At 39.0% G+C, this 26,125-nt stretch overlaps 1 protein-coding gene across 1 annotated transcript in view; it reads right to left on the bottom strand.

Annotated features, from left to right (window-relative positions):
• Positions 1-21,413, bottom strand: part of LOC140231796 (uncharacterized) — a 41,681-nt gene extending 20,268 nt beyond the window's left edge. Inside the window, exons 1-10 of the mRNA XM_072311950.1 lie at positions 21,323-21,413; positions 14,755-14,850; positions 12,738-12,833; positions 11,792-12,151; positions 9,505-9,858; positions 7,637-7,735; positions 6,321-6,553; positions 4,912-5,065; positions 2,429-2,542; positions 1,355-1,462 (exon numbers count right to left, since the gene is read on the bottom strand). Coding sequence (XP_072168051.1) covers positions 1,355-1,462; positions 2,429-2,542; positions 4,912-5,065; positions 6,321-6,553; positions 7,637-7,735; positions 9,505-9,858; positions 11,792-12,151; positions 12,738-12,833; positions 14,755-14,850; positions 21,323-21,413 — 1,705 coding nt within the window. The remainder of the gene's footprint in view (positions 1-1,354; positions 1,463-2,428; positions 2,543-4,911; positions 5,066-6,320; positions 6,554-7,636; positions 7,736-9,504; positions 9,859-11,791; positions 12,152-12,737; positions 12,834-14,754; positions 14,851-21,322) is intronic.
• Between the last annotated feature and the right edge of the window lie 4,712 nt (positions 21,414-26,125).

Below are 26,125 nucleotides of genomic sequence, written 5' to 3'. Positions count from 1 at the left end.
ACAGAATTGCAGGGAAATAAAGGAGAGAAAGACAAAAGACAATGTGATGGAGGAGAAAAGAGAACAGAGAAGCAATCGAACAGGTAGAGGGAGAAAAAAGAATGGAAGCGGAGGACGAAATTGACTTTCCTGTTGTTTAAACCAGGATATGTTATTAAAACGGGATAAAATATGTCAAACATTACAGGAAGATCACAAGTAAATGCGAGTTGGATATTTTACTGTTTTTCTTCTCAAGTAATTGATAACATCATTGTTTCTCCCAAGACGACTGATGGAATTGCTTAAAGAGATGGTATAGTTTTGGTTGAGACCTAATTTCATGTTTCTAACAATTTTTTGTGTGAGATAATGAGAAACCTCTTATGAAATATGAAAGAGCATGTAAATGAGGTATTCAATGTTTATTTGATGAAAATTGGTTTTGAAATGGCCAAGATATCCAAAACAGAGTGACTCTAATAAAGTGTGGGACCCACCTTTTATTATGATCGCTTTCTTTTACTTTGTTTTTGGATGTTTTAGTCATTCCAAACCCGATTTTCATTAAATAAACTTTGAATTCCTCTTAAAATGGTTATGCTCTGTACTATTTCATAGTTTTCTTGGTATATTGCAAAAAGTTAAAAGCCGAATACTCCTCTACACCAATACTGTACCATCCCTTTAACATATTTACAAATCAGGTAGTTGAGAGGATGTCTTGATAATCAACAGATGGTGGTATGAATGAAGATAATATTATGTGGAATTCCTCGACTTTGTTGTATGTACATACGACAAATAAGTAACCCTCTCTTGGGAATAATCAAAGCATCGTCGTAACTTTTGAACAAATACGTTTTGAGCTACATGATTTGGCAAAGGAATTTTTACACATTGATCAACTTCTTTGTAAAAATGAAAGCGATCTGTCTGAGTGAGCACATATTCAATATAAAAATTAACTCTTGTGACTTTTAAAAATGACCATTTTGTGTTTAATGTGTGTTCAATCGTGCATGACCAAACGCATCATTTTTATTATCACACAAAAGGGGGTCAGTATGATTATGTAGAAATACCCCTGTAAAAATTATTTTGCTGATAACATCTTCATGAAAAAAGGGCTTTTTAGATTAATGGAGTTACATTCGTTGTTGCTATTTTTGTGTGGAGAATCTGTAACCAGTCAATGTCTTGTATGTTAATTGCGATTAAAACAAACAAAACAAACAAAACAACGGCCAAAAAAAAATTTAAAGCATTATAGGCACTTGCATAATACTGTCTTCAGTTTATATGTTAAAACTTCTTATTTTTGTTTATAGCAAATGCAGGTAAAAGATATGGTTGACGAACTTCAGATACTCACTGCAATCGTTCTCGTCATCCCCGCAATCGTTGTATCCATCACAAAATTCGCTTCGATGAAGGCACCAGTTGGAAGGGCCACATCTTACCTCCCAGAGAGATGGACAAGCTGTTCAAATTTAAAAGATTGCAGTGCAGGCGATTATTACAACATTAAAATGCCAATTAGTACTGACGGAGAACTTACTTATTCCAATGGAATCTCAAACAGATTCTATTTAGATCAAACTCCAAGTCATGTTTGCTATGATGTAGCCTTTTCAATAATACGGTAGGCAAAACATTTCACAAGATTCTGAGCGTATGATCGCTGGTTAGAGCCCGAATGTATTGTATTGTTTTTTGTATTTTGTATATATTCATTCACCACTTATGGGATGGATAGCTCTTTCAGCAAATTGCTGTTTTTCGAAGGCGTCCAACCAAAGTAAAAACAACAGAACGATACACAAAACATTCAGTAGGGGAGAGTAGTGAAAAAAAAAACAACAACAACAAAAAAAGACTACACAAGATATACTGAAATTTACCTGAAGCAGTTAACAATTAACAAAATACGCGAGGTACATGTAGGTCAAAGAAATCAAACAATATTGAGTAAAAAACTAAGAAGTAGAGAGAGAGAGAGAGAAAAAAAAAAGGAGCCAAACAAAGATAGTTACTCATTGATCATCAAATCAAGATGCCATAAACTCAATAATGTAAGGCATTCGGTGCAATTGGATTAGTGTTCAAAGGACGTTTGAAACCCTCGACTGAAACAAATTTACCGTGTATAATATCCAGGTCATTCCATAGTTTTGCGTCACGATAAGTTAAAGATCGCATGCCATAATTAGTTTTTGGTTGAGCGAGTTTGAGTTTGTGTTTCCATATCTTGTCACATATAGAGTTTCACGCACGCGAAACAAAAAATATGGGTTATTTGATACATTTTTTTTTTATTAAGACATATTGTGACACAGCGTCTCTGCCCAATAATTTAATGTTTATTTTGATTATCTTTTAAAAAAGACATGTTTTTTTTTGTTGTTTTTTTATACTTTATTTCCCTTTTCTCTTATAAATTCCATACCGCAGTTTTCGTCAGAGGCATCAGAACAATCACTGACACCATCACAGAATGCTGTTTCATCGTAGCATTCGAAGAAAATCCCATCACATCTCAGCTGTTGTGTAGGACACGCAGCTAAAAACAGAAAACGAACAATCAGCTCAACGAATGTATTTCAAACATTAAACACATCGATAGATAATCATAATCTCGCAACTCTACGACGAAGAACCAACATCCTAGTTCACAACAATACAGCAAGATTACGACCTTCCCATCAATGCCATTAGTCTCACAAAATATTCGTACAAATGAATTTTACATACAAATATAAAAAAAAAAGCAATTTGCATAATGTCATAAGCCTATTCGCATACTTTATACAGCAAACTAATGACATGAGACATTCTTTCTCTTTGTAAAACTATAGAAGAAACACTTCTGCGAGATATTTTGTGCCTTCTAATGCTTTGTCAAAGGAAACTTTAAAGTCTTTATATTCATAATGGACAAAACCCTTAAGATATCAAGCAAGTTCATGATTCCTTATGTCATGTAGTTTGACAAATAAGTATTAAACAGACTAGGACAGCTGTTCTCACTGCATGATATGAAGCGGTCCAAGGATTTTCTAACCATTATTGTATACGACAGAATTCAGACGCGATGTGAAGGAGGCAAAAGTGTCAGATTTAAAATTCAAAATGTCATTAAAAGGCACTTTACCGTTTTGCTTCACTGAAATACAGCTACCCTGACAACCGCTTTTATAATTTTTCTTGCTATGAGATGTCGTCGATGTCATGATATTATGCTCCATGATTTATTATTTAGCTTTTAGAAAAGAAAAATCATATTTTGAGGCTAAACTACACTAAAGTACAGTCTTTTAACCAATAACTACAGGTTTTCCCGGCCAATTTTGCACTTTTATTAGTCCAATTCCTAATTGCTGCATTCAATTTAGCAAAATTTAGCGAAGATGACATGTTCGGTATTTCAATTTATGATCTCTTCATTCAAATTCCTTTTTGGAGCATTCAAATTAGTTTTAGCCTCATTCTAATTAACACTTTTCCAACTGAAATTCCTAAAACAAGCACCATTTCGTTATTCGTTCATTCAAGTTAGAATGATATAGTGACGTGATCACGGATATGCTGCACTCGTTCATTCGAATTCATTTTTGGCATCTAATTTAACATCTTTTGGATTCAATTTACCACGCATGTTTATGCTTTGGTTCTTTCTTTATTTTTTTTTTTTTCAACGTAGTTGTTTTGCAAGCGCATTGCATTTCATAAGTTCGTATTCATTTTAGCGATTTGGGCAATATTTTTTTTTCAATGTGCTTATTGAGTCTTCCAGTCCGAAGATAGTGCATGTGGCCACAACTTATATGGCCGTTGAGCGCTTTATTCCGAGTGTGTCGGCCAGTTCTAGGAAGTCAACGTTACGATCATCAAATGTTCCTGTAATTCTTGTTCTGTCTTCTTGAGAAATACGTCTGTATCTAACTGTGTGCTGTCATGACTGTAAGAAGATGAAGTTGATCTGTAGTTTTGGTACATGTAGGCCAAAAATGACATGTATGAAAGAAAAGGGGAGTTACAGAACAACAAACTCGAGTTGTATAGGGTCAAAAATATGATACTCTTATTGCTTAACAGTGCGTGGATGAAACAAAAAGTCACATAGAAATACGCGTTTAAATGTTCTCACCTTTTCAAGAACAGAAATCACGTGACGTTAATTTGAATGAACATGTTTGAAATTTGACTGCCCATATGCGAAATTGAATGACTGAAATACAATTTTTGGTCAGTGTTGGCGAATTTGAATGACTGAAGAGCACGTGCCAATTTGAATGCCCGTTTTACGAATTCGAAAGGCACATGTGCAAATTTCATTGATCGAAATGCTAAATTGAACGAACTTGCAATTTTGAATGACAGAATGTGCAGTGACAAGGATTTTCGCTAAATTGAATGAACTTTGTATCAAATGGACTGACAAAAGTGCGAAATTGGCTGGTAAAACCTATATTAAACATATTATCTGGACAGCTATTCTCATCGCACGGTATGAAGCAGCCCAAAGATTTCTTTGCCATTATTGTGGGAGACAGAATTCAGACGCGGTGTGAAGAAAGCAGAAGTATTAGATTTGAATACAAAATTGTAATCAAAACACATTTTACCGTTTTGCTGGTCAGTACATAACCATAGGTACATAGCCATAAACATTTGTAATTCAGCATCAAATAAGACAGATAAATTGATAGACTGTCACTCTGGAAGAAAAGATCTTAACAATACAAAGTACACTCACTAAGATTTAAAAAAAATACTACAGGGTATAAAATTGGAATACAATAAATCTGACCGTGCAATGGATTTTCAACAAGCACTATAGGCATTGGTAAAAGTTGCTTAAAATTCATTAACATTGCATTTCGAGGTTTACTGGAATTCTATTTCTTGACTGTCACTTATGTGCCGTACCTTCGTCGTCTGTGACGGCTGTGATATTGAAGGCAAAGAAGGATGTAAAATAGTAGTCGTACATTGATGTTTCCGCTCGCTTGAAAAGGAACCAGAATTCAGATCCAGGCAAGATAATCGTCAAGTCATGCTCGTAGACTATCGTTGACGACAGCTGTGTGCAAACAACAGAAGGAAATTGTGAGTAACCACCGCATAGCATCGTTGTTTTTTAATTTGTTCTGATTATGTGGATTAAGATGATAATTACAGTCTTATCTGTCAAGGGTATAGTCTGTGATATCACCATAACATAAGCACTGCAAATCATCCATTTACATCTGACTGAAGACGGGCATGGTAAGTTAAGCGTTTTAAATTAGGATATCCATACGCCACACGATTCGAAAACGGGACCTCTTGTTACATAGGGCTGGCATCGTAGTAAACACAATCCCCTTCTAATCCGAATGTGAAAGTGGCGACCTGGTTATTAAGTTGTGGTAATAGCGAATAACAGAGTCACAAAAGCACTAGAAGCACTGCCATTGCTTGGATGCAGTTGTAATCATTAATTGCATGATATATATATATCATGCATTAGTACTGTCTTCATTATTACCTCCAAAATATCAATATATCGTTGCTGCATGAATAAACATGTTGGTGCTTTTCTTACGCTGAACAGTTTAGCTAGATAATAAATAGTTTCGTGTCTACCTACTAAGTAACCCGGAATTAGGGAATGCGTAAACCTCTAATCGGAAGTGTCTATAGCTTTACGTCTGTTTTGATAATATGGCTTACACGAATGAAATTCAGCTTGAAAAAAAAAGAAGAAAGAATGAAAGCAGATCCAGCCAAGAACGAAACAATTCCAAAGGATTGGCTGATGTTGCGCCTTGCCTCTCCCAAACCCCTGCTCATGTGTCAGTGATAGTAAAGTTAATAAGTTATTTCTTTTTTAATTCATGGGTTGCTGAGAGGGATGGTAGCGCTTGGTTTGATAAAGGTATGTCTTGCTGGCAGGAAAGGCTCGAAATCAGCGGTGACCCGGGGTCACAAGGAAGATGGCAGGCCACCAAATTTTCAAAAAGGTTATCTTTTCAAATAGCCCCATTGGGCTACTAAGATCTAAAGGGATTAATATCCTTTTTTATATTTCAGGCCACCAACATCTCAGTATAGCCTTTGGGGCCATCAGAGAAAAAAAAAATCAGTGTGGAGCCCTGCTATAGATAAGAGACATTCCTCATCAGCTACAGCTTTGAAGTTCGGTCAAACTGGTTTTCCATAATTTTTCCATCATTTTTGTTATCTTTTAGCCTAATCACTTTGCCAGGCTACAGATTATTAGTGTAGTTGTGTGAGAGTGTGATTCTATCGACAGCCAAGAAGACTTTCAGCTCTCCTTGCGGAGAATGACTAACCTCGTAAACAAGATCTGTTGTGTCGTTCTGAGGGTCCAGGCCGGTTCCGATCGCTATGGAATCCTCGTACTCAAGATACAATTCGACGACATCCACGCGTAAGATAGATCCGTCAGTGCTTCGGATGGACCAATACAAATAGACGGGGTAGTGTGACGAAATCGAATGAGGATATCCCGGTGACTCCAGGCGGGCGGTTTGCCCCAGCGAAAGTTCGATAGCTCCGTGGGGTCCTTTAGTCATTGTTTGGAAAATATGATGCATCAATACAAACACTCATATTAAAAATTCTAAAGCTTATTTTTGGAATTTAAGTCTGTTATCTGATAAATTGAACTGCAGTTACTCTGACAACTGTTTACCGTTTCCTTTGCTAAGAGAACGGTTGATTTCGTGTGATGATATTAGGCTATGCGCAAAGAAATAATTGCTTTTCACTTTCTTTTTTCCTACTTTATGTTGTGCTTGAAAATTCATTTCTAAACATATTTTTGTGTAATTGGTAACATTTAATGCCTACACCTATTGAGGAAACAAGACCTTCCAAGTTGCTGTAGATAATCAGCCATGCATATGAATTCGGGCCACCGACAATAGGCGATATCAAGGCGATATCGTACGATACCTCCAATATCAAACCTCTCTCAGACTGGGACAGTAACTTCCGGTTTCATGCGTGCGAGCTAGCACGCTACCGGCGAACTTTTTCTTTTCCGTACATGGAAACGCTATGGGACATTATTCATCGTGCATCGTGATTGTCAGCCAAGGCAGCCGGCGCCGCGGTATGGCGAGCATGGTTCGAAGAAAATGCAGTCGACAGTGGAGAGCAGGTACACGCGCAGAGAGTAGGCCCATAGCGTTTCCATGTACGGAAAAAATATTCGCGGCCTGTGCATGTGGTGCACCTCTACTGCTCGAAGCACGGATATTTGTCCAGTTTTTTCCTTTTAGCATCATCAGAAGTACACTCTGCTGCTTCAAAGAAAAACCCCATGGTGTAATGGATAGTTATATTCGGGAAATAACAAACTAAAGTCAAAACAAATATATTTCTTGGGATCCAAAACAAAGCTTGTAAGTTCGCCTTTAGAAAAGCACACACGCAAATCAATAACCCGAAGTTACTGTCCCAGCATGAGAGGTTCGACATCGGAGGTATCGAACGATATCACTAATTGATATCGCCTACTGTCGGTGGCCCGAATTGTGTTTTCAATATTATTGCCACCAGGGATTTGTATCGTAAATTGTAAAGAAGATAATGATGAGACAAAATACAGGCATAATGGAAGAAAAGAGAAAAATATATGTACCACAGTGTATCTCGTCACTGAAATCCGGACAGTTCACAATTTGGTTACATTCCTCTGCCACAGATATGATTTGGCTTCCGTCTTCACACGCTTGAATGTCTTCAAGAAAGACACATAAATCGAGAGATGAGGGTACTAAACAAAGGCAACCAGATGCAGTAATTCTTGGTCAACTGTAATCATCGACACACACAAAGCATTTAAAATGAGTACACATGATAAGATTTACATCAATGTTAATTTTCCTAATATATACATATAAACCACAGAGAAATTCAATATGAAATAGTCTAAAATCATTCTTTATGATATGGGTGTTCTGCTTTCGACATCTGAAAATGATATATAATAACCAAAAAACAAAACAAAACAAAACAAAACAAAAAGTAGAAATTACGCAGTGCGTAATATCATGTCCCCGCCGGAAGTAGCATTTTGAAGCAAAATGTACAATACAGGTCAAAATATCAAGGTCAAAGGTCGAAGAAGTCAAAGGTCAAAATTCTGTGTAGAAGTTTTGAAGCCCTCAACTAGTGCCATCGTATAAAGCAAACGGAATCGAAATCGGGTTAGAAATGGCGAAGGAGTAGCATTCTGTAGCAAAATGTACAACACAGGTAAAAAAATCAAGGTCAAAGGTCAAAGAAGTCAAAGATCAAAATTCTGTGAAGAAGTTTTGAAGCCCTCAACTAGTGCCATCACATAAAGCAAACGGAATCGAAATCGGGTTAGAAATGGCGAAGGAGTAGCATTTTGTAGCAAAATGTACAATACAGGTAAAAAAATCAAGGTCAAAGGCCAAAGAAGTCAAAGGTCAAAATTGTGTGTAGAAGTTTTGAAGCCCTCAACTAGTGCCATCACATAAAGCAAACGGAATCGAAATCGGGTTAGAAATGGCGAAGGAGTAGCATTTTGTAGCAAAATGTACAATATAGGTCAAAGGTCAAGGTCAAAGGTCACAACTGAAATTCTGTGTAGAAGTTTCAAAGCTCCCATGTAGTGCTATCATATAAAGCTAACAGAATCAAAATTGGCTCATAAATGACAGAGAAGAAGCAAATTGAAGATTTTGATCACACACAGACGCACACCCGGACACACGGACGGACACACGGACACACACACGTACGGAGCCCGTTTCATAGTCCCCTGCTCGAACTCGTTCGGCGGGGACAAAAATTCTACTCTGATTATTATTGTCATGATCAGCATGATCAGATTAAAATCGACGGATTTATTAAAGATATGTTTTTTAATCATCGTGAGTGTCTGTGTTAAAAACAACAAAAAACAAACAATAGTACAATATGTACGACTGCGATATAAATTCATTTGTTTCAACAGCAGCAGACGGGTAATGCTTTTAATCATATCAAAGACAGGTGCGAATGTCATAGTCATACCAATATCAGCATGTGCATATAAATTGGTTCAATATCATACATCCGTTTCGGAATGTAGCTTCTACATGCCCTTTTTGCTAAATACACTGGTATACTAGAGTTACAATGAGAAGCCACAAAAGGGGGAGAGACAATCCCTACAATGTGTGTGTGTGTGTGTGTGTGTGTGTGTGTGTAACGGGGGGGGGGGGGTTTACTTGCTTTGACCGTTCCACTCCTCCTCCCCGCCACATTGGCTTTTAGCTCTAAAGTGTGAATATAATCGAAGTAAATGCTACTGTCGCTTATACTCGACTGTCGACAGTGATTACATGCGGACGTACATGAATACAAGTTCAGTTTCCATCGATTTCAGGGATTATTAATTTTTCTCTTCTTATTGTTAATGCAGTCCTGAAGTTATAGATTTTCTGTCCACAGAGGCATGTAAATGTAAATGTAAACATTTTACGAATGTATGGGTACCACTTATTGACGTCGACTGCACATCCGCAAGTATTCCCGGATAGCCGTAGTTATTGGTCCTGAGCTCTATCACTAGCTCTCCGCTTGGAAACACCTTGGCGGCGATATCTTCGTACTCCAACCAAACGAAGCCTTCAAAGGACCACTTGTAGTCTTGTCCATGGTCAGCCCCAACGGTAGTGATGAGCAGGGTGTCAGAGTATTCGAGGTGTAGCCACTGAATGCGGACAAGCAATGCGTATGTAGGGTCGGCTGAGATCACTTGCCACACCACATAGCTTTCCAAGTGCTCGTAGTAGTAAAAGTTGTATGAGGACAGATTTAAGAGCGCCATGGGTGGCAACACTATTGGAGCTGTAAGCAAGATGAAAATATTTCAATAATTAGCATGAGTTGTAACAATTAACTTGTTTGTTTGTTTGTTTGTTTTTTTTTTAGCTTGGGGCATGGTAAGCACATAAAAGCAACAAGCAAGTATTTGATTCCTTGTAATGGTCCTGTTCATTAAAATGCAGCTATAAATTATATCAGATTTGTATGAATGCATTTTTTTTAATTCTTCAAACCTACATCGTCGAACTATTTTTGGGGACTGAACATTCATTCTAAATTCTTATAACAATTTGGTCTCCTATAGAAATAAATGGTCTCCGCCCATTTTACTCCATACCCAATATAACGATAATAATTTCAGTAATTTTTTTCTGTTTATTTGATGTTTATTCAGAATGACTATAAAATAATTTGCCTTATATTTATTTGAGCTACAAGTAACAAATCTGCTATATATATATATATATATATATATATATATATACTCCCGTTACGACAAAAACGGGTATAAAGAAATTTCGTTCATCCAACGAAGTAAAAAATAATTTCCAAAAATGATCGTCATTGAGGTCTATGGTGCAAAATTGGCTCACAACGAACACGGTCGCTAGGAGATGTTCGCTATAACGAAGTAATTTTAAAGCGCCATTGACAAACAACAACAACAACAAAAGAATATGATCCATTATGAAGAAATACACATAACCTAGGAAATTGCAGAGCTGATGTTTTAAGACAGAGCGTTTCTGCATGGGCGAACATTTCACATTTCAGTATGTTGAAACTGAAATTACCCTCCTGTAGCTCTGTGTCAGGCACCGTTTATGAAGGAAATTTGGAGAATTACAACTACTAATCTTGGCTACGTGTCAATTTGTCCACTATTCTCATTGTCTGGTAATAACATGATATTCGTGTCGGTTGATCTGATACGTGGACCCTCTACAGGTACTTATCCGGGCTACGCATGATTGTTCTGAAATTAAATCAGAAACTGAATTTATTCCAAAGTTATTTAACATAAAAAACTGAATTTATTTGAACGGTATTGAAAGATAACAGATAAGCACTACATATTTGATAAAGAGTGTTCCAATAAAATAAAGACAGAAAAACAACTAAATCATGTAAGGGGTATAAAATCTAATGGTGAATTCAGTGTTTTCTTTTGTTTAGTTTTTTTTTTTCATCACGGGAACACAAAATGCATGCAAAGTTATTGTTGATAAACTACGTACATACGTTTACCCCACATTAAAAAAACTCTCTCACTGAAAAAAAAGAAGAAAGAATATGAACATCAGCTAGACTAACTTTGGTAAAACGGCTGAACTCTTTGATAAACCTTTTCGTGCAAAGTGCGAATAAAAAATGTCGTTATTACTATATCATCCAGAGACGTAAAAATGTTACAGCTTTCTTACGGCAGTTATTTTCATCAGTTCCATCTGAGCAGTCAACCGTGACGTCACACACAGATGACATGTCAAGGAGCCCATGCGGACTGCAGAAGAACTTGTCTGAAACAAACACGAATTGCAAATTCAAGAGCAAACAAAATAATTACAGCGTTGATTTAATTGGGTGCACTTCACGCCACCAACATCCATGAGTCATTAAGCCCACGAGTCATATAGCCCATAAGTTACACTAATTCCTTCACCGGACTCAAGTCGAGGCCTGGTCTTAAAGCGCGTCGTATAGGCCAATCATCACCGATACAATATGGTCTGCTGTCATATATATAGGCCTACAGTTGTTCATTACAATTATGCATGTATACATGCATAATTGTAATGAACAACTGTAGGCCTATATATATGTGTGTAAATGTATACATGCATGATTCTCATATTTATGTTCATAGCTTACATCGCATTCTGTGATAAGTCAGTCGTGTAATAAGTACTGTGCACATAGTGAAGGCGACTGAAACAATGACCTTATACATTACCTCTGATGTCAAGTGCCTCCAGTTCAATTCGGAACCCTCCGTATGTGGAAAATCCATATGATGCAAACGTCACAAAGACGAAGCTTTCGTCAGTGACGCGATATATCGGTTCGTAGGAATTGTAATAGTATCCCTCGGCTTCGAAGATGTAATTTGTGACATTGTCTTCATCCAAACCTGTTCCAATTTTGAAACGGTCTCCGTAATCTAGATCAAGGTAGTTAATACGGATGACAAGGCCCAAGTTGGACGAGTTGCCCGAGTCGGCGAGCTGAATTTTCCAGAGAGCGTACGCTGGTAAATCGTAGTACCCACCATACCGCATTAAGTTGTATGTGTCTCCTTCTTCCAGAATAATTTCTATCGATTTAAGGTAGGACATGGAAGCTCCATTAAGGACCAATGCATCTCTGAAAGACATGGAGTACTCTCCCTACTATTCTTAGTTTCTATCAGCAAAAGTGGGTAAAATGCATTTTTTGAAGACTAAAAGCTTATCCAACAAGTTAATATAACAATGCAATAAATGGGCCCTCCGACTGCAAAAATCACACAAATCGTACCGGAGGGATTCTTAAAGGCATTTATAAAGTTACATATAGACTATATATTGACCTAGATCAGATAGATTTGAAAATTTGTCTTGCTCCATGTAAGTTTTCATGATTTCTAGCATTTTCAATACATCAGAAAGTTTCCCCAAAGCTTTTCTCACATTTACTTTTTGCTTTCATTCAAAACAACAAGAAATTGAATTCACCTTAAGCCTGTATGTGAATGACCGTATTGCACATTTTCCGTATTTTCAGCAAACAAAAATAAAAAAACCCCCACCAAAACCCCCCCCCCAAAAAAAAACAAAACAACACAAAAACTCCCACCAAAACAAACATACGGCAAGTCGAATAGTCAACTTTAATTAAAACAAATTAAAACAAATGCGTACCACAGTCGTATTCATCAGCTGCGTTAAGACAGTCCGTGTTGCCGTTGCAAACGGCAGACTGGTTGACGTAGAATGGACCATCGCATATAAAGAAGTCTACACAAAAACAAACAAAAATGGTTAAAGTGCAACAAATCATTGTCCTTTTCAATATTGAATTAAATTGAATAGAAAAAAAAATACATACTCTCTGCATAGATGAAAAGCTTGCTTACTATTGCTTCCAACATGAGGTATTCACATCCATTAGCCACGGCTATTGTGTGGAGATTAAAGCCACGCTCAAACACACACACACACACACACACAAACACACACACTCTGTCATTGACTACGTGTGCACAGGGGGTTTGAATTCAGCAAAATCTAAAACGTTTCTCAATGGTAAGCATGAATATGATTGAATTTATCTATGAAATAATTCATTGTATTTTCGTCGCTTTAAAATACATGGACCTGGATATATATTATGTAGATACATGTATATTGTTTGGAAATAAAAATAGCGAAAGAATAAATGAGTAAATGAATGCAAAATGATGAAATATTCTTTTTTTTTTGTTAAACAACTACAATTACTTTACAGTCATATTCTGGCATAGAGACAGACGTGTATATTCGAGTTATAATCATACACAATCATGTGTAGAAAAGAAATGAACTATCTTTGTTTCGAATTCGGCAGTATTTGTCAATCACTTTCTAATAGTCTGCATCATAATGACAACAGGATATGAATGTGTAGACTTGTCTTATTTACCTCGGAACTCTGTTGCGTGAATTTCGATTTCAAATTCACTGTAATACCCATAGTAAGACGTGAACGTGACGGAGATTTCCCTTTCGTTACTGAATAGATTAACAGGATGGTAGATATGGTAGTATCCGTGAGCTTCAAAGATGTTAGTTGTAGTGTTATCACCAATCTGTACGGCTCCAATGTTGAGCCGATTGCCGTAACCAAGAGAAATGTATTTGATAGAAATGAGAAACGTGAGGTTGTTGCTTTCACTTTCCGAAGGATCTACAGTAAATGTCCAGCGAATTTCCCAGGGGGAGCTTTCCCACGGATGCACGAGAGTAAATACTTCCTCTTTCTTCAATTCAATGTCTGCAAATAAAAGAAGAGGCAAGACAGATTAGTACGTCATGCATGCATTTCAGGGCAAAACGTAGTCACAAGCGTATTGAGGTTATCATTGGAACGATAAATCATTTACCTCGTTATTGTTACATCAACATTAGACAATAGACAAAGTTCATTAGAGTGAGCGAGCGTAGAAAACTAGCTCTCAACAACTTCTCACAAATATATTTTGACTGCTAATACTTGCTGATTTGCTCGTCTCTTCGAATGCAGCCCCAAGGTCATTAAAGGCAGCGATGAGTGATTCTCATATGCATGTTTATCTCTTCATCAAACGAATTGGTTTGCAGGTTTTCCCCTTTTTTGAAAGTTGGAACTGTGGTTTCGGTCATAATAATATGTCAATGTCATCGTATCATCTCAATATCACAATTGACATAAAACCTTGCGAGAAAGGGTGAATTCAACGACACTGCCCTATTTCATAGTGTATGTTAGAACATATATTTTCGTTGACGAAAACAGGTGGATATTCTAACCTATTTGAAATTCCATAAAATCCTTACTTTTAGCAACCTTGACCTACCCCTAAAAAAATGTCTCAAATGATCTTCTTAACTATAGCTTATCTGAAACAAGAATTTCGTTTTTCATGAGAACCTTCTTGGTAATGTGATATATAGCATAAAGCCTTGTTAGATCCAAGAAGAAGAAGAAAAAACAAACTTTCCATTTCTATGTTTCCTTTAGAAAAAAATGCATCGCTTTGCAACTCATGAGGACTCATAAGGTCTCTCTTGTATCAATGTTACTAAAACCGTCTCTGTTACATAATTAAAAAAAAAATAAAACAAGCCAGTAGTGAGTGCACTTGTATCATTTTGACTGAGAAAGCAAATGAACCGTGACCAGAGCAATGTCCGGACTAACCGCAGTTGTTTTCATCGTTCCCGTAATCACAGTCCACAACGCCATCGCAGACTGCCGCCTGGTTGATGACTGAAGATTCGTCACAGATGAACAGATCTGAGAAGAACGAGAGGAGGAAATCAATTCGCACACCGTTATAGTAGAGCGGTTAAAGGGGAAGGCTAGTAACTGATCAGTGGGAATCAGTGGAAATGCTGGGAGATGACTGTTCCAATCCTTATGGGATTCATTCAAGAGTTCATTGTATATCTATTGTTGTGTGAAAAATGATTTGCTTCAGAACGGTCTCATATTCAAGTAATGTGCAGATTAATGCTCCGTCACTGACCAGGGACGCTAACCTGGAAGCATTAAACTGCACATTACTTGAATATGAGACCATTCTGAAGCAAATCATTTTCACACAACAATAGATATACAATGTACTCTTGAATGAATCCCATAAGGATTGGAACAATCATCTCCCAGCATTTCCACTGATTCCCTCTGATCAGTTACTAGCCTTCCCCTTTAAGCCCTCAAAATCACGAGAATTGTGCAAAATTTGACTAAAGCATGAAACTTTCACCAGTGTTAGTACATACCATAAGATTTATTTTAAGATCAAGAGGTAAGTCTGATTTGACCTCTGATGACCCCCAGAGGTCAATGAACTTTAGATATCAGAATATTGATGTTTGGAGACATTTGTGAATGATAGATGTGGTTACGTTGCACTAAACATGCATTTATATTACAGAGAAATCATTTTCTGATTCAACACAGCACTGGCAGGTTTTACCTTGACCTCTGATGACCTCCAGAGGTCAATGAACTTTAAATATCAGAATATTGATGTTTTGAGACATTTGTGAATAACAGATGTGGTTATGATGCACTAAACATGCATCTATACTTCAGGGAAACCATTTTCTGATTCCACAGAGCATTGACAGGTTTTTACCTTTGACCTCTGATGACCTTTAGAGGTCAATGACCCCAAAATATCATAATATTGATTTGTAATGTCTGTCTAATTGATCTGTGTGGTTAATAGTAAACATTGTTAGGATGTACAAAACAAGCATATCTGTCTTACAATGAAATTGTCTTCATATTCTAAAAAGCAGACAGGTTTCTACCTTTGACCTCTGATGACCTAGAGATGTCAATGACCTTGATTTAGTGATTTAGTGCAGCTCCTGATTAACGTGTGCGTCATCACTTATATGGAAGTTGATGGGGTGTGGGCGCATCTCCCCCCCCCCCCCCCAAGACGAAGTTTGGGAATATTTGGAAAATTATGTATTGCCAAAGAGTACCATGTCTATATGGATGGGAACCAAGCGAGGGCAGCGTTGGCGAGGGTAGGGTATTCCACTCCCATTCGAGAGAGCTCTTGTATTTTGAGAAATGAGATTCAACGATCTGGCACACATGCACTTTTGAAGGAATATCTCAGAGAGCTGTAGTAAGTCAGCCATCTATGGAAGGAGACCAATCGAGGGAGGGACGTGGGTGGAGGTATCCCCCTCCCACATTATGGAGCTTTTGCATTCTTTTATTTGCAATTCAATGATACTGTCTCATTCTTGGTTGAACTACCATTTTGAAAAAAAAAGTCAATCCCCAAATGTGTAGCCATAATCAATGCATGGAGGGGAGGTTGATATAGAGAGAGGAGGGGAGGTTGATATAGAGAAAGGAGGGTATGAAAGGGGCTGTCCCCCAACCCTTCCCATGCGAGGGAGCCATCTGAGGGAGAAAAAAAAATCTTGCGACACCTTTATGATGGATTATTTGGGAAATTACCAGTAAAAGGAGTGTACTGAATCTAAGGGCAGAAACCGAGGAGGGAAGGGTTAATTGAAAGAGGATACCCTACCCCCTCCAACAAGAGGGATTTTCTTTATTTTTTTTTGGAACTGAAATTGAAGATCTAGTACATACTTTTTGATGATATAGAAACAAAAATGGTTAATCTCAAAAGCACTAAGTGTATATGGAAGGGGACCTAACGGAAGATAGTGTGGGGGAGGGGGTATGCAAAGGAAATTTTGCCTTTTAATCTGGTGCATACTATTGAGGAAATGTTCAGACAATTTATTTTCTATCAAAAAAGTAAAAAGAAAAAAAAATCCGCATATCAAGAAATACTTGGAGGCAAAGTGTTATGTCCCCACCATTCCCCCTCCCATATTTTCTCGGGAGGCGGGGCAACTGCCTCTTGCCCTCCAAGATCGGTATGAACACTCATGCATGTATAGAAAAGACTTTTCATAAGACTTTTCATCTTAAGAATTCAAATTAAAATATCTCTTAAAAACATTTTTCATGGAATTAGGGAAATTATCAATCCCCGAAGTATGTTATATTTGTTGGAAGGAACCAAGCAGGGGGTAGGAGTCTATGGGAAGGAGATATCCCCTCTCACAGAAGGGAGATTTTGCATTTCCTAATTAAATTTCAACAATCTGTTGCACACTTAAAGTGAAAAAAAAAACCAACAAAACAAAACAAAACAAAGTCCACATCTCACAATTTATTGGGGTGGGGGTCAACTATCCCTGCCACCACCCCACCCCTCCTCCAAACTGATGCCCCGGTATGTGCATGTGTTTTATTCCACTTGTTGAAGAGAAGAGAGAATTGTAAGAAACAATATTGTTCAGTGGTCGCTATCCCAGTCAAGTAAATTTTTTTTTAATAATAAGGTGATTTCTTTCACCTGTATACCTTAAGATGATGTAGGCCTGGTATTTGCTTTGCACGTTATTACATCTATTTCTTTTTTTTAGTATTGTCGTTTATATTTTGATGTGAAAGTTGTTCACTTTGCCATGATTTTTTTGTACACGTAGAAAGAAAAATAATCCAAGACTGAAAATGAAACTGATACATTACTTAATTATTGACATGATGCACATATTTTGTATTTCTATAGCAATAGAAGTGAGCAACTCAAAAGGCGTGTACTCATTTCACATGAACATTCAGCGGAACATTTAGCGATTATCCTCTGACCTCTGGAGGATATTGAAAGATATGCATCGAAATGTACAATGTAAGTATATTGATGTCTGGTCTCATTGGTTTGTAATGGCCAGCTGTTTATGATATAATATACCGAAAAATGCATTTGGTGTGTGTGCGTGAGTCCAAAATTGTATGCAGAGTATTCCACACACTGTTCAATTTTGACTTCCATCTAGGACAATGAGAGGTTTATTTTTTTTTTTCTCACCTACACTGTAATATCAAAATCTATTAGTAAAACACGGTGGTGGCTGGGTCTAACACATTTTCATTCTTTTGTGTTGGAGATCCATGGCGGATGGTCAAAATAAACATTGAAAAACAAAAACAAAAACAAATATCTCAGACCTAATTGTTATAACAAAGCATCACATCCTCATAGACCCAACCCAACCCTCTATACCCAGACAATGTAAACCACCCCAAGGACTTACTTGGAGCTTTAGAATATCATTTGGCAACAGAGACATCCGAACCTTTGCAGTGCCAACCAAGATCTACCATGGAACTGATTGGTATTGGCTCTGCATCATTGACAGCAGATCTCTTTTCCTCTTCTCTTTCTTCTCTACTACTTCTTCTCTTTCTTCACTATACTGTGTATCTTGTAATATCTTGCCGTGGAGCCTTTTCTTAATTGATTAAAAAAGGTCTCCAAAGAGCTATATGCAGCAAAAAACAAACTAAAACAAAAAGACAGACATCTGTATCTTTAATAGCGGAGCTGAATATTGAGTATCTCTCTCCTGAAGTGTTTCAAAGAGATACAAGAGACAGTGGCCTAGGGTAGCGACTTAAAAAAACAAACCAAAAAACTTATTTGGGTGTAGGCCTTCTTTGTGTTCTTGCAAATGATGCCTGACATTTCTGGTCATTGGCCCTTTTTGAAGAATGCAGCAATGGAGCCACAACTTCCTGCGGGGTGGATATTGTGGTGTTCTTGATGCAGAACATCATCGCTGAATTTGCCTGTACTTTCTTACAGGGATTGGCATTGCATCTTGTTTTTTTAAGTGTGGCTGTAACACTGCTTGTTTTGCATGTGATGGTCATTGCAGCTGAAGAGTCCATATCTTCTCTGGATCATTCCAAACTTCACGATGTTTGCCTGGGTGAATGGATCCCAGATGATGCACGCATATTCCACGACAGTCCTGAGCAGTGTGGAGTAGCAAAGCACCTGAACTTTATGATATCTTCGTCTGGAGAGAGTCTTTGGTTGAAGTATAACTTTTTTAAGATGCTGTGGCGATGTGATTCCAGCTGAGCTTCCTATGGGAGTAGACTCCAAAATATTTTGCACAATCCGCTTTCTCCATGGTTTGCCATGAATGCTTATCTATTTCCTGGGTAGGTCTCGGATGGCAATATCTAGTTGCAAAACACAGGATTGCTTCATGTGAAATGCATGTTGGGCATCACAGTATGTCGACGTTTTCAAGATGGTCCATGATGTCGCAGCTGTGGACTGTATACTCCAGGACCATGAGTCATTCATCGCAGTCATACTGTAACAACCCACAAGCTTGATACTGGCCAATACAGGCCCATCAGCTGGAAATTATGCAAATATTGCCCATGAGCTTGACACTATAGGCAAAACAGTCCCATAATGAGTTTGACACATGTGGGAAAAAGGTCTATGAGACCTACACTGAATAGAAATGATCTGATGTATATCAGTCTCGTGGGCCTTGTTTTCCTCGAGTGTCGAGATAATGGCCATACTTGCCTGTATTTGCTAGTCAGCATAAAGCCAAACATCAAATTTATATTTGAGGTCACAGCCATCACTCAAGACACTTGAGGTTTATTTCTGAAGTAATTGACCTCTCACATTCCAGAGACCTGTTACTATAAACCAATGCTCTGCATGTGGACGATGCATACATACTTTGATCAAAACATAAAGGCGTGATTTGTACATTATTAAGCATTTACGATTAAACCATTGAAGCCAACCATCAATACAGGTATAAAGCCTACACAAATTCTGATATTCTAAAAGGTCAGTGACCTCTCATTGTCCTGAGAGGTCAAAGTTGGATATAATGCACAGGGTAATGACCAAAGTTCCATGGAATGACAAGATTCTTCTATTATAGCATAAATGCTAATAGCATAATGCATGATTCTACATCGGGTACACGTTCACCATTTACTATACATAAAATATCAATATTCTGATATTTTGAGGTCATTGACCTGTCACCTTCCTCAGAGGTAAAAGGTAGAGACACGTGAGTAATTTCTCTTGCTCTGTGGAATAGGAAAAAAATTCAATTGTAATACAAATGAATATGACATCTTAATCATGTTTATCATCAACCAATTGCATCAAATATCAATGTTCAGATATTTTGAGGTCATTGACCTCATCATAGGTCATCTGAGGTCATCAGAGGTCAAAGGTAGAAACCTGACTAGAAAGGCTCTGTGGAACACTGAGGCAATTCCACTTTATACAAAAATTAGTTTTTAGTACATAACTATCGTGTTTCAGTTACGAGTGACGCATTAAAATATCAATTTTCTGACATTTTGAGGTCATTGACCTCTGGAGGTCATCAGAGGTCAAAGGCAGAAACCTGCCAGGCTCTGTGGAACATTAGAACAATTCCACTGTAACAAAAATTAGTTTTAGTACACCATTACCGTGTTAATCATTAACCAATGACGCAAAATATCAATTTTCTGACATTTTGAGGTCATTGACCTCTGGAGGTCGTCAGAGGTCAAAGGTAGAAACCTGTCAAGGCTCTGTTGAACATGAAGACAATTTCACTGTGACAAAAATTAAATTTTAGTACATCATTACTGTGTTTATCATTGACAAATGACGCAAAATATCTATTTTCTTATATTTTGAGGTCATTGACCTCTGGAGGTCACCAGAGGTCAATTCAGACTTACCTCCCGATCTTAAAATTAATTTTATAGCATGTACTAACAATGGTGAAAGTTTCATGCTATAGTCAAATTTTCCAGAAAATATTCTTTCAGTGCGGGCAATATTTATCTGGTATCTCCCTCAAGGCCAGTCAATATCATAATTATTACCTATCCCCTAGGTAAGTAGGAAAATATGTGAATACGGCTAAACACTATGATATAGATCAAGCCACATTTGACTACCTGTAGATCACCACCAACATGCCGAATAATTGAAAAATTGTTCATCAATGTATATCATTCAACTCCAACTTCCAAGATACATACACATATGTAGTTGTAACAGGCGAACTTCAAACATCTGAACGTTTTCACACCTTATTTTGGCTTCTGTTTCAATTTCGAGAGTTGTAATAACTGATGGTCACTGTGCAGTTGTAGTGTTGTAGATCACTATTGTGGTCTAGCGCCCCCTGTTGTTGAAATGTATTGTGAACACCAGAAAATGGCAGAATAAACAGCCAGAAGTGAAACGTCAGATTCGCCGTGATAATTATTTCTCTTTATTGAGTCGTCCAAGCTGGTAGTCCGTAGATTTGTTAGCCTTAAACACGAATCACACAACTCTACAATGGTGACGAGAAGTTTGTAATGTGCTTACGAGCCCATGTTTGCTGCAGATTGGCGGGCCCCAACGAATGCTTCTGGTACGTGATAGCAATGCAGTAATTCATCCCTGTAGTCCTATGCATTGTCATCCATGGTGTCAACGAGTGTATGACGTCGTCACAGTGCAGTGGGCTGAGTGAGTACAAGTAATCGTAGCCTTCGTTTGTTTTTGAATACTAGTACACAAGTAGAATGAGTGCCTTACCAGCTTTTCCATTTGTTGATACTGACAACAACCCTGGCCCTCACTGGACCAAGTGGCTTAGTCGCTTTGAACGGATAATGGTGGCATTAGACATCTCTTCAGCCAAACAAAAGCCCTCTTGCTCCACTATGCTGGACCGAAGCTGGGAGGAAATCTTTGATACCCTCCAAAACGTTGGTGACGATGATGACTATGACCGGGCGGTCGATGCCTTAAACAAGTACGTTCAGCCAAAGTCCAATTCGATGTATGAGGTGTACATCTTCCGCCAGGGAAAGCAAGAACAAACCGAGTCCCTTGATTAGTATGTCACTCGCCTTCGCATGCTCGCAAAAAACTGCAAGTTTACAGATACTGACAGGGAGATAATGGCTCAGGTCATCGCCCACTGTCAGTCTCCTAAGCTCCGTCGGCAAGCCCTCAGCAAGGGGGACGATCTAACACTGACTAAATTGTTGGGACATTGGGCGGGCTTTGGAAGCCAGTGAAGTACAGGCCAGAGTTTTCGAAACCCCTGACACCACTCACAATGCTGTCAACGCTACAAGAGGTCGCAGTCTTCAGCGGAATAGGGGCCGCAGACCCCCAAGGGTGAATAAGTCATCCCAATTCAGAAGTTACAAACGGGACGGCCAGAAGCAACATGTCCATACCCAAAACGCCACACATCCTCAAATGACACCAAAGCCTTCTGGGACATGTTATTACTGTGGAGGCCCATTCACACATCAAACGTCCTGCCCAGCAGCAGGAAAGCAGTGCAAGGCGTGCAACAAAGTGGGCCATTTCGCCAAAGTATGCCGTTCCTCATCACGGAGAGGGAAAATCAACAATGTAAAGGATGGTGATGATGTGACTGGAACCAATGTCAACCAACCAAACGATGAATATTCATTCACCATTCGAGACAAAATCTACAGTGCTCAGAACGGACATAAGCACTTACCCACTACACAGCTGACGGTTGGTGACAAAGGAATGGACATTCCACGACCTGAAAACCTCGCACAAGTTCAAACTGCATAAGGCCATTCTCACATTTTCTCCGTATGGATCAGATGACCCATTCCAGTCATTGGTATTGTAAATGTGCCTCTCCAGACGAAACAACACACACGCTGTGATGCAGAATTTTTTGTCGTGAAGTCCAACACAGGACATGAATGGTGCAACGGTCTTCAGCACTCTAGATCTCACAGCAGGCTACCACCACTTTGAGTTACACGAAAGCAGCAGATACATCACAACATTCAGCACTCATGTTGGCCTCAGGAGATACATGCGACTGATGTTTGGGGTCAATTCAGCTAGTGAAATTTTCCAGGCTGCAGTGGCTGAACTCCTGAGTGGACTAGATGGTGTAAAAAACGTGTCAGACGACATAATCTACGGGAAAAATCAGGCTGAACATGATTCCCGACTGAAAGCAGTGCTAGATCGACTCAACTCCCACAATGTCAGACTCAAGAGAGAAAAGTGTCAATTCTCACAACCGTCTGTGACATTCTATGGCCATGTCTTCAGTAGGCACGGATTGAGCCCAGACCCAAGGAAAATCGCGGCCATAATCAATGCTGACGTCCCTCAGAATGCCAAAGAGATGAAGTCACTACTAGGCCTGGCATCCTACATATCCAGAATCATCCCGGACTATGCTGCACTTACAGCACCCCTTCGAGCGTTGACTCATCAGGATGTACAGTGGACTTGGGGAGAGCCGGAAATCAGAGCATTTGCGAAATTGAAAGAGGTACTGACAAACGCACCGACAATGTCATACTTTGATCCAACCAAACCCGCAATACTACTAGTGGATGCGAGCCCCAAAGGCCTTGGTGCGATGCTCTGCCAAATCAACCAACCGATCTCATATGCAAGTAGATCTTTGACAGACACGAGACCAGATACACCCAGACGGAGAGGGAGATGCTTGCTGTTGTGTGGGTAGTGGAACGATTCCACCTCTACTTGTACGGTGCTCCATTCCAGGTCATCACAGACCATAAACCTCTGCTTAGGATCTTCGAGAAGCAAACCCCTATGTCTGCCAGAATCGAACGGTGGAGACTGAGACCGATGCCATATAATTGCAAATTGGTGTACATACCTGGCAGAGATGAGGAAAACCCAGTCGACTACTTGAGCAGACACCCGGACAAAGTAGAAGTACACTCACCAGACAGAGATAGCCAGTACCTGAACTATGTCTGCAGCCATGCAGTACCCAAAGCAATGACATTGGCTGAAGTGACGCAAGCCACACTGGAAGACGAGAATCTCCAACTTCTGATGACAGCCATCGAGACACAGAGACACGAACATTGGAACAGGCCAGAACTGAAGCCATACCAGTCAAGCAAAGAGCAATTTTCGGTGCATGAAGGTGTGATCCTCAGCTAGGGGAAACAGATTAGTACTCCCAACAAAATTGGTCAACAAGGCAGTAGACCTGGCCCATGCCTCACACCAAGGAGTATTGAAAACAAAGAGCCTCCTCAGAGAAAAGGTTTGGTTCCCAAGGCTGGATCAGATGGTAGAAGAGAAGGTGAGGTCTCGCATACCCTGCCACGCTGCCGTATCAGATGGAGCTGAGAGACCAGAACCACTCAGAATGACGGACCTCCCATATGGACCATGGCAAGAAGTCTCGGCTAATTTTCTCGGTCCACTACCATCAGGTGAATACCTGCTAGTTGTAATTGACGAGTACAGCAGATACCCTGAAGTGGAAATAGTTTCTTCGACATCAGCCAAAGCAACTCTTCCTGCCCTCGACGCAATATTTGCTCGACAAGGTGTGCCGGTTACCGTCAAAATTGACAATGGACCTCCATTCAGTGGCCATGAGTTCAGTGCATTTGCCGATCACCTGGGGTTCAAACATAGGGAGGTGACGCCGTACTGACCTAGAGCTAATTGAGCTGTTGAACGGTTTAACAGAGCCCTTGTGAAAGTCATCAGAACAGCTCATACTGAGAGACGAAGCTGGAAGCAGCAACTCTTCAAGTTTCTCAGAACTTATCGAGCCACACCCCATTCGACAACGAATTTGTCACCGTGCCAAGCCCTGAACAGACGAGAGATGAAGTGTGAGCTGCCACATATCACACCTCCCCTGCATGAAGTGGACTCAGAGAGCAACATGAGGAACAGAGACAGCATCCAAAAGACAAGGATATGAAACAGTATGCTGACAAAGCTATGTACAGCAAACACAGTGAGGTGAAAGCAGGTGATGTTGTACTGGTCAGGCAGCCAAAGACGTCAAAGGCTAGCTCTCCATTTGACCACAGACCGCTGATCGTTGTCAGCAGAAAAGGCAACTCTGTCATAGCCAGGAGAGGTAACTACGTCACAAAGAGGAACATTTCGTTCTTCAAGAAGGTGAATGCTGAGGTACGCCATGATGACGATCCTCCTGACTCTGATGTCGACGACATCGCTGATCGACGAGACAACGACATCGATGCCCTACTTGCAGATGACAACGCAGGCGATGTCAACCAACCCCAACGACCGTTCCGCAGGACTCCAGTGCGAGGATCTGGTAGACGACAGCGAATGCCAGTTCGATTCCAGGACTACGAGATGTGAGCGCGACGATTCAGTAGACGACGTCGACTGCCGGTTCGATCCTACGACCATGAACTTTGAGCGGTTGCAGTATTAATTTTTGTAGGTTTTAGACCTTTTGGTTTTACTTGTTTGTTTATTGTTTTTTTAAAGAAAGAAAAAAAAAGAAACATAAGGAAAGATTTCGTGAACTAAAGAGTTTGAACATTCAGGAAGACTGAATGGAAACTATATGAAAGTTCATGCTGGACTTACGATTGCATTATTATGAATTTTTGGACTTCACATTCCGCGGTCATTTTACGCTACGCAGATCCAGTTGCAAGTATCCTGCTCTGTATACCACAATATTGAACTTTGAACTCTGAACTCTGAACTTTGAACTCAAAAATTCTGAACTTTTTTTCTGTGAACCCAACAATCTGTTTTATTCACCAGATTGTTACATATTTTTACACTCTCAAGACATGGCGCTTATATTAGACATTTACCGGACTGTGAAGTTTTTGGAACGTGAACTTCACCCTTATGCTGTCAAGTGTTTCAAGTGTTTCAAGCATTTCGGTGTTTTAAGAGTTATCGTGTTTTAATTCTTTCAAGTGTTTCAAGCCAAAACTTCTGGAATTCTGGAGTTATCTCGAAAGAAACTTTTGGAAAAAAAAAAGGAACAAAATTATTTGAAAACCATATTTCTAATAATGTGCATTTACAGACAATAACACAGATTTCATACGCTTCTGAAAGAATGGTTTTGCACAAGTTTTAATACAAAAAAGAGGATGTTTGGAGTTAAAAAAAGGAAAAGGGTGATGTAGTGTGGTAGATCACTATTGTGGTCTAGCGCCCCCTGTTGTTGAAATGTATTGTGAACACCAGAAAATGGCAGAATAAACAGCCAAAACTGAAACGTCAGATTTGTCGTGATATTTCTCTTTATTGAGTCGTCCAAGCTGGTAGTTCGTAGATTTGGTAGCCTTAAACACGAATCACACAACTCTACAGCAGTTATTGAGCACA

This window comes from Diadema setosum, chromosome 8, assembly GCF_964275005.1.
Source record: "Diadema setosum chromosome 8, eeDiaSeto1, whole genome shotgun sequence".
Taxonomy (NCBI): Eukaryota; Metazoa; Echinodermata; class Echinoidea; order Diadematoida; family Diadematidae; genus Diadema; species Diadema setosum.
The sequence above is the reverse complement of the archived record's forward strand: the minus strand, read 5'-3'. Positions and strand labels throughout refer to the sequence as shown.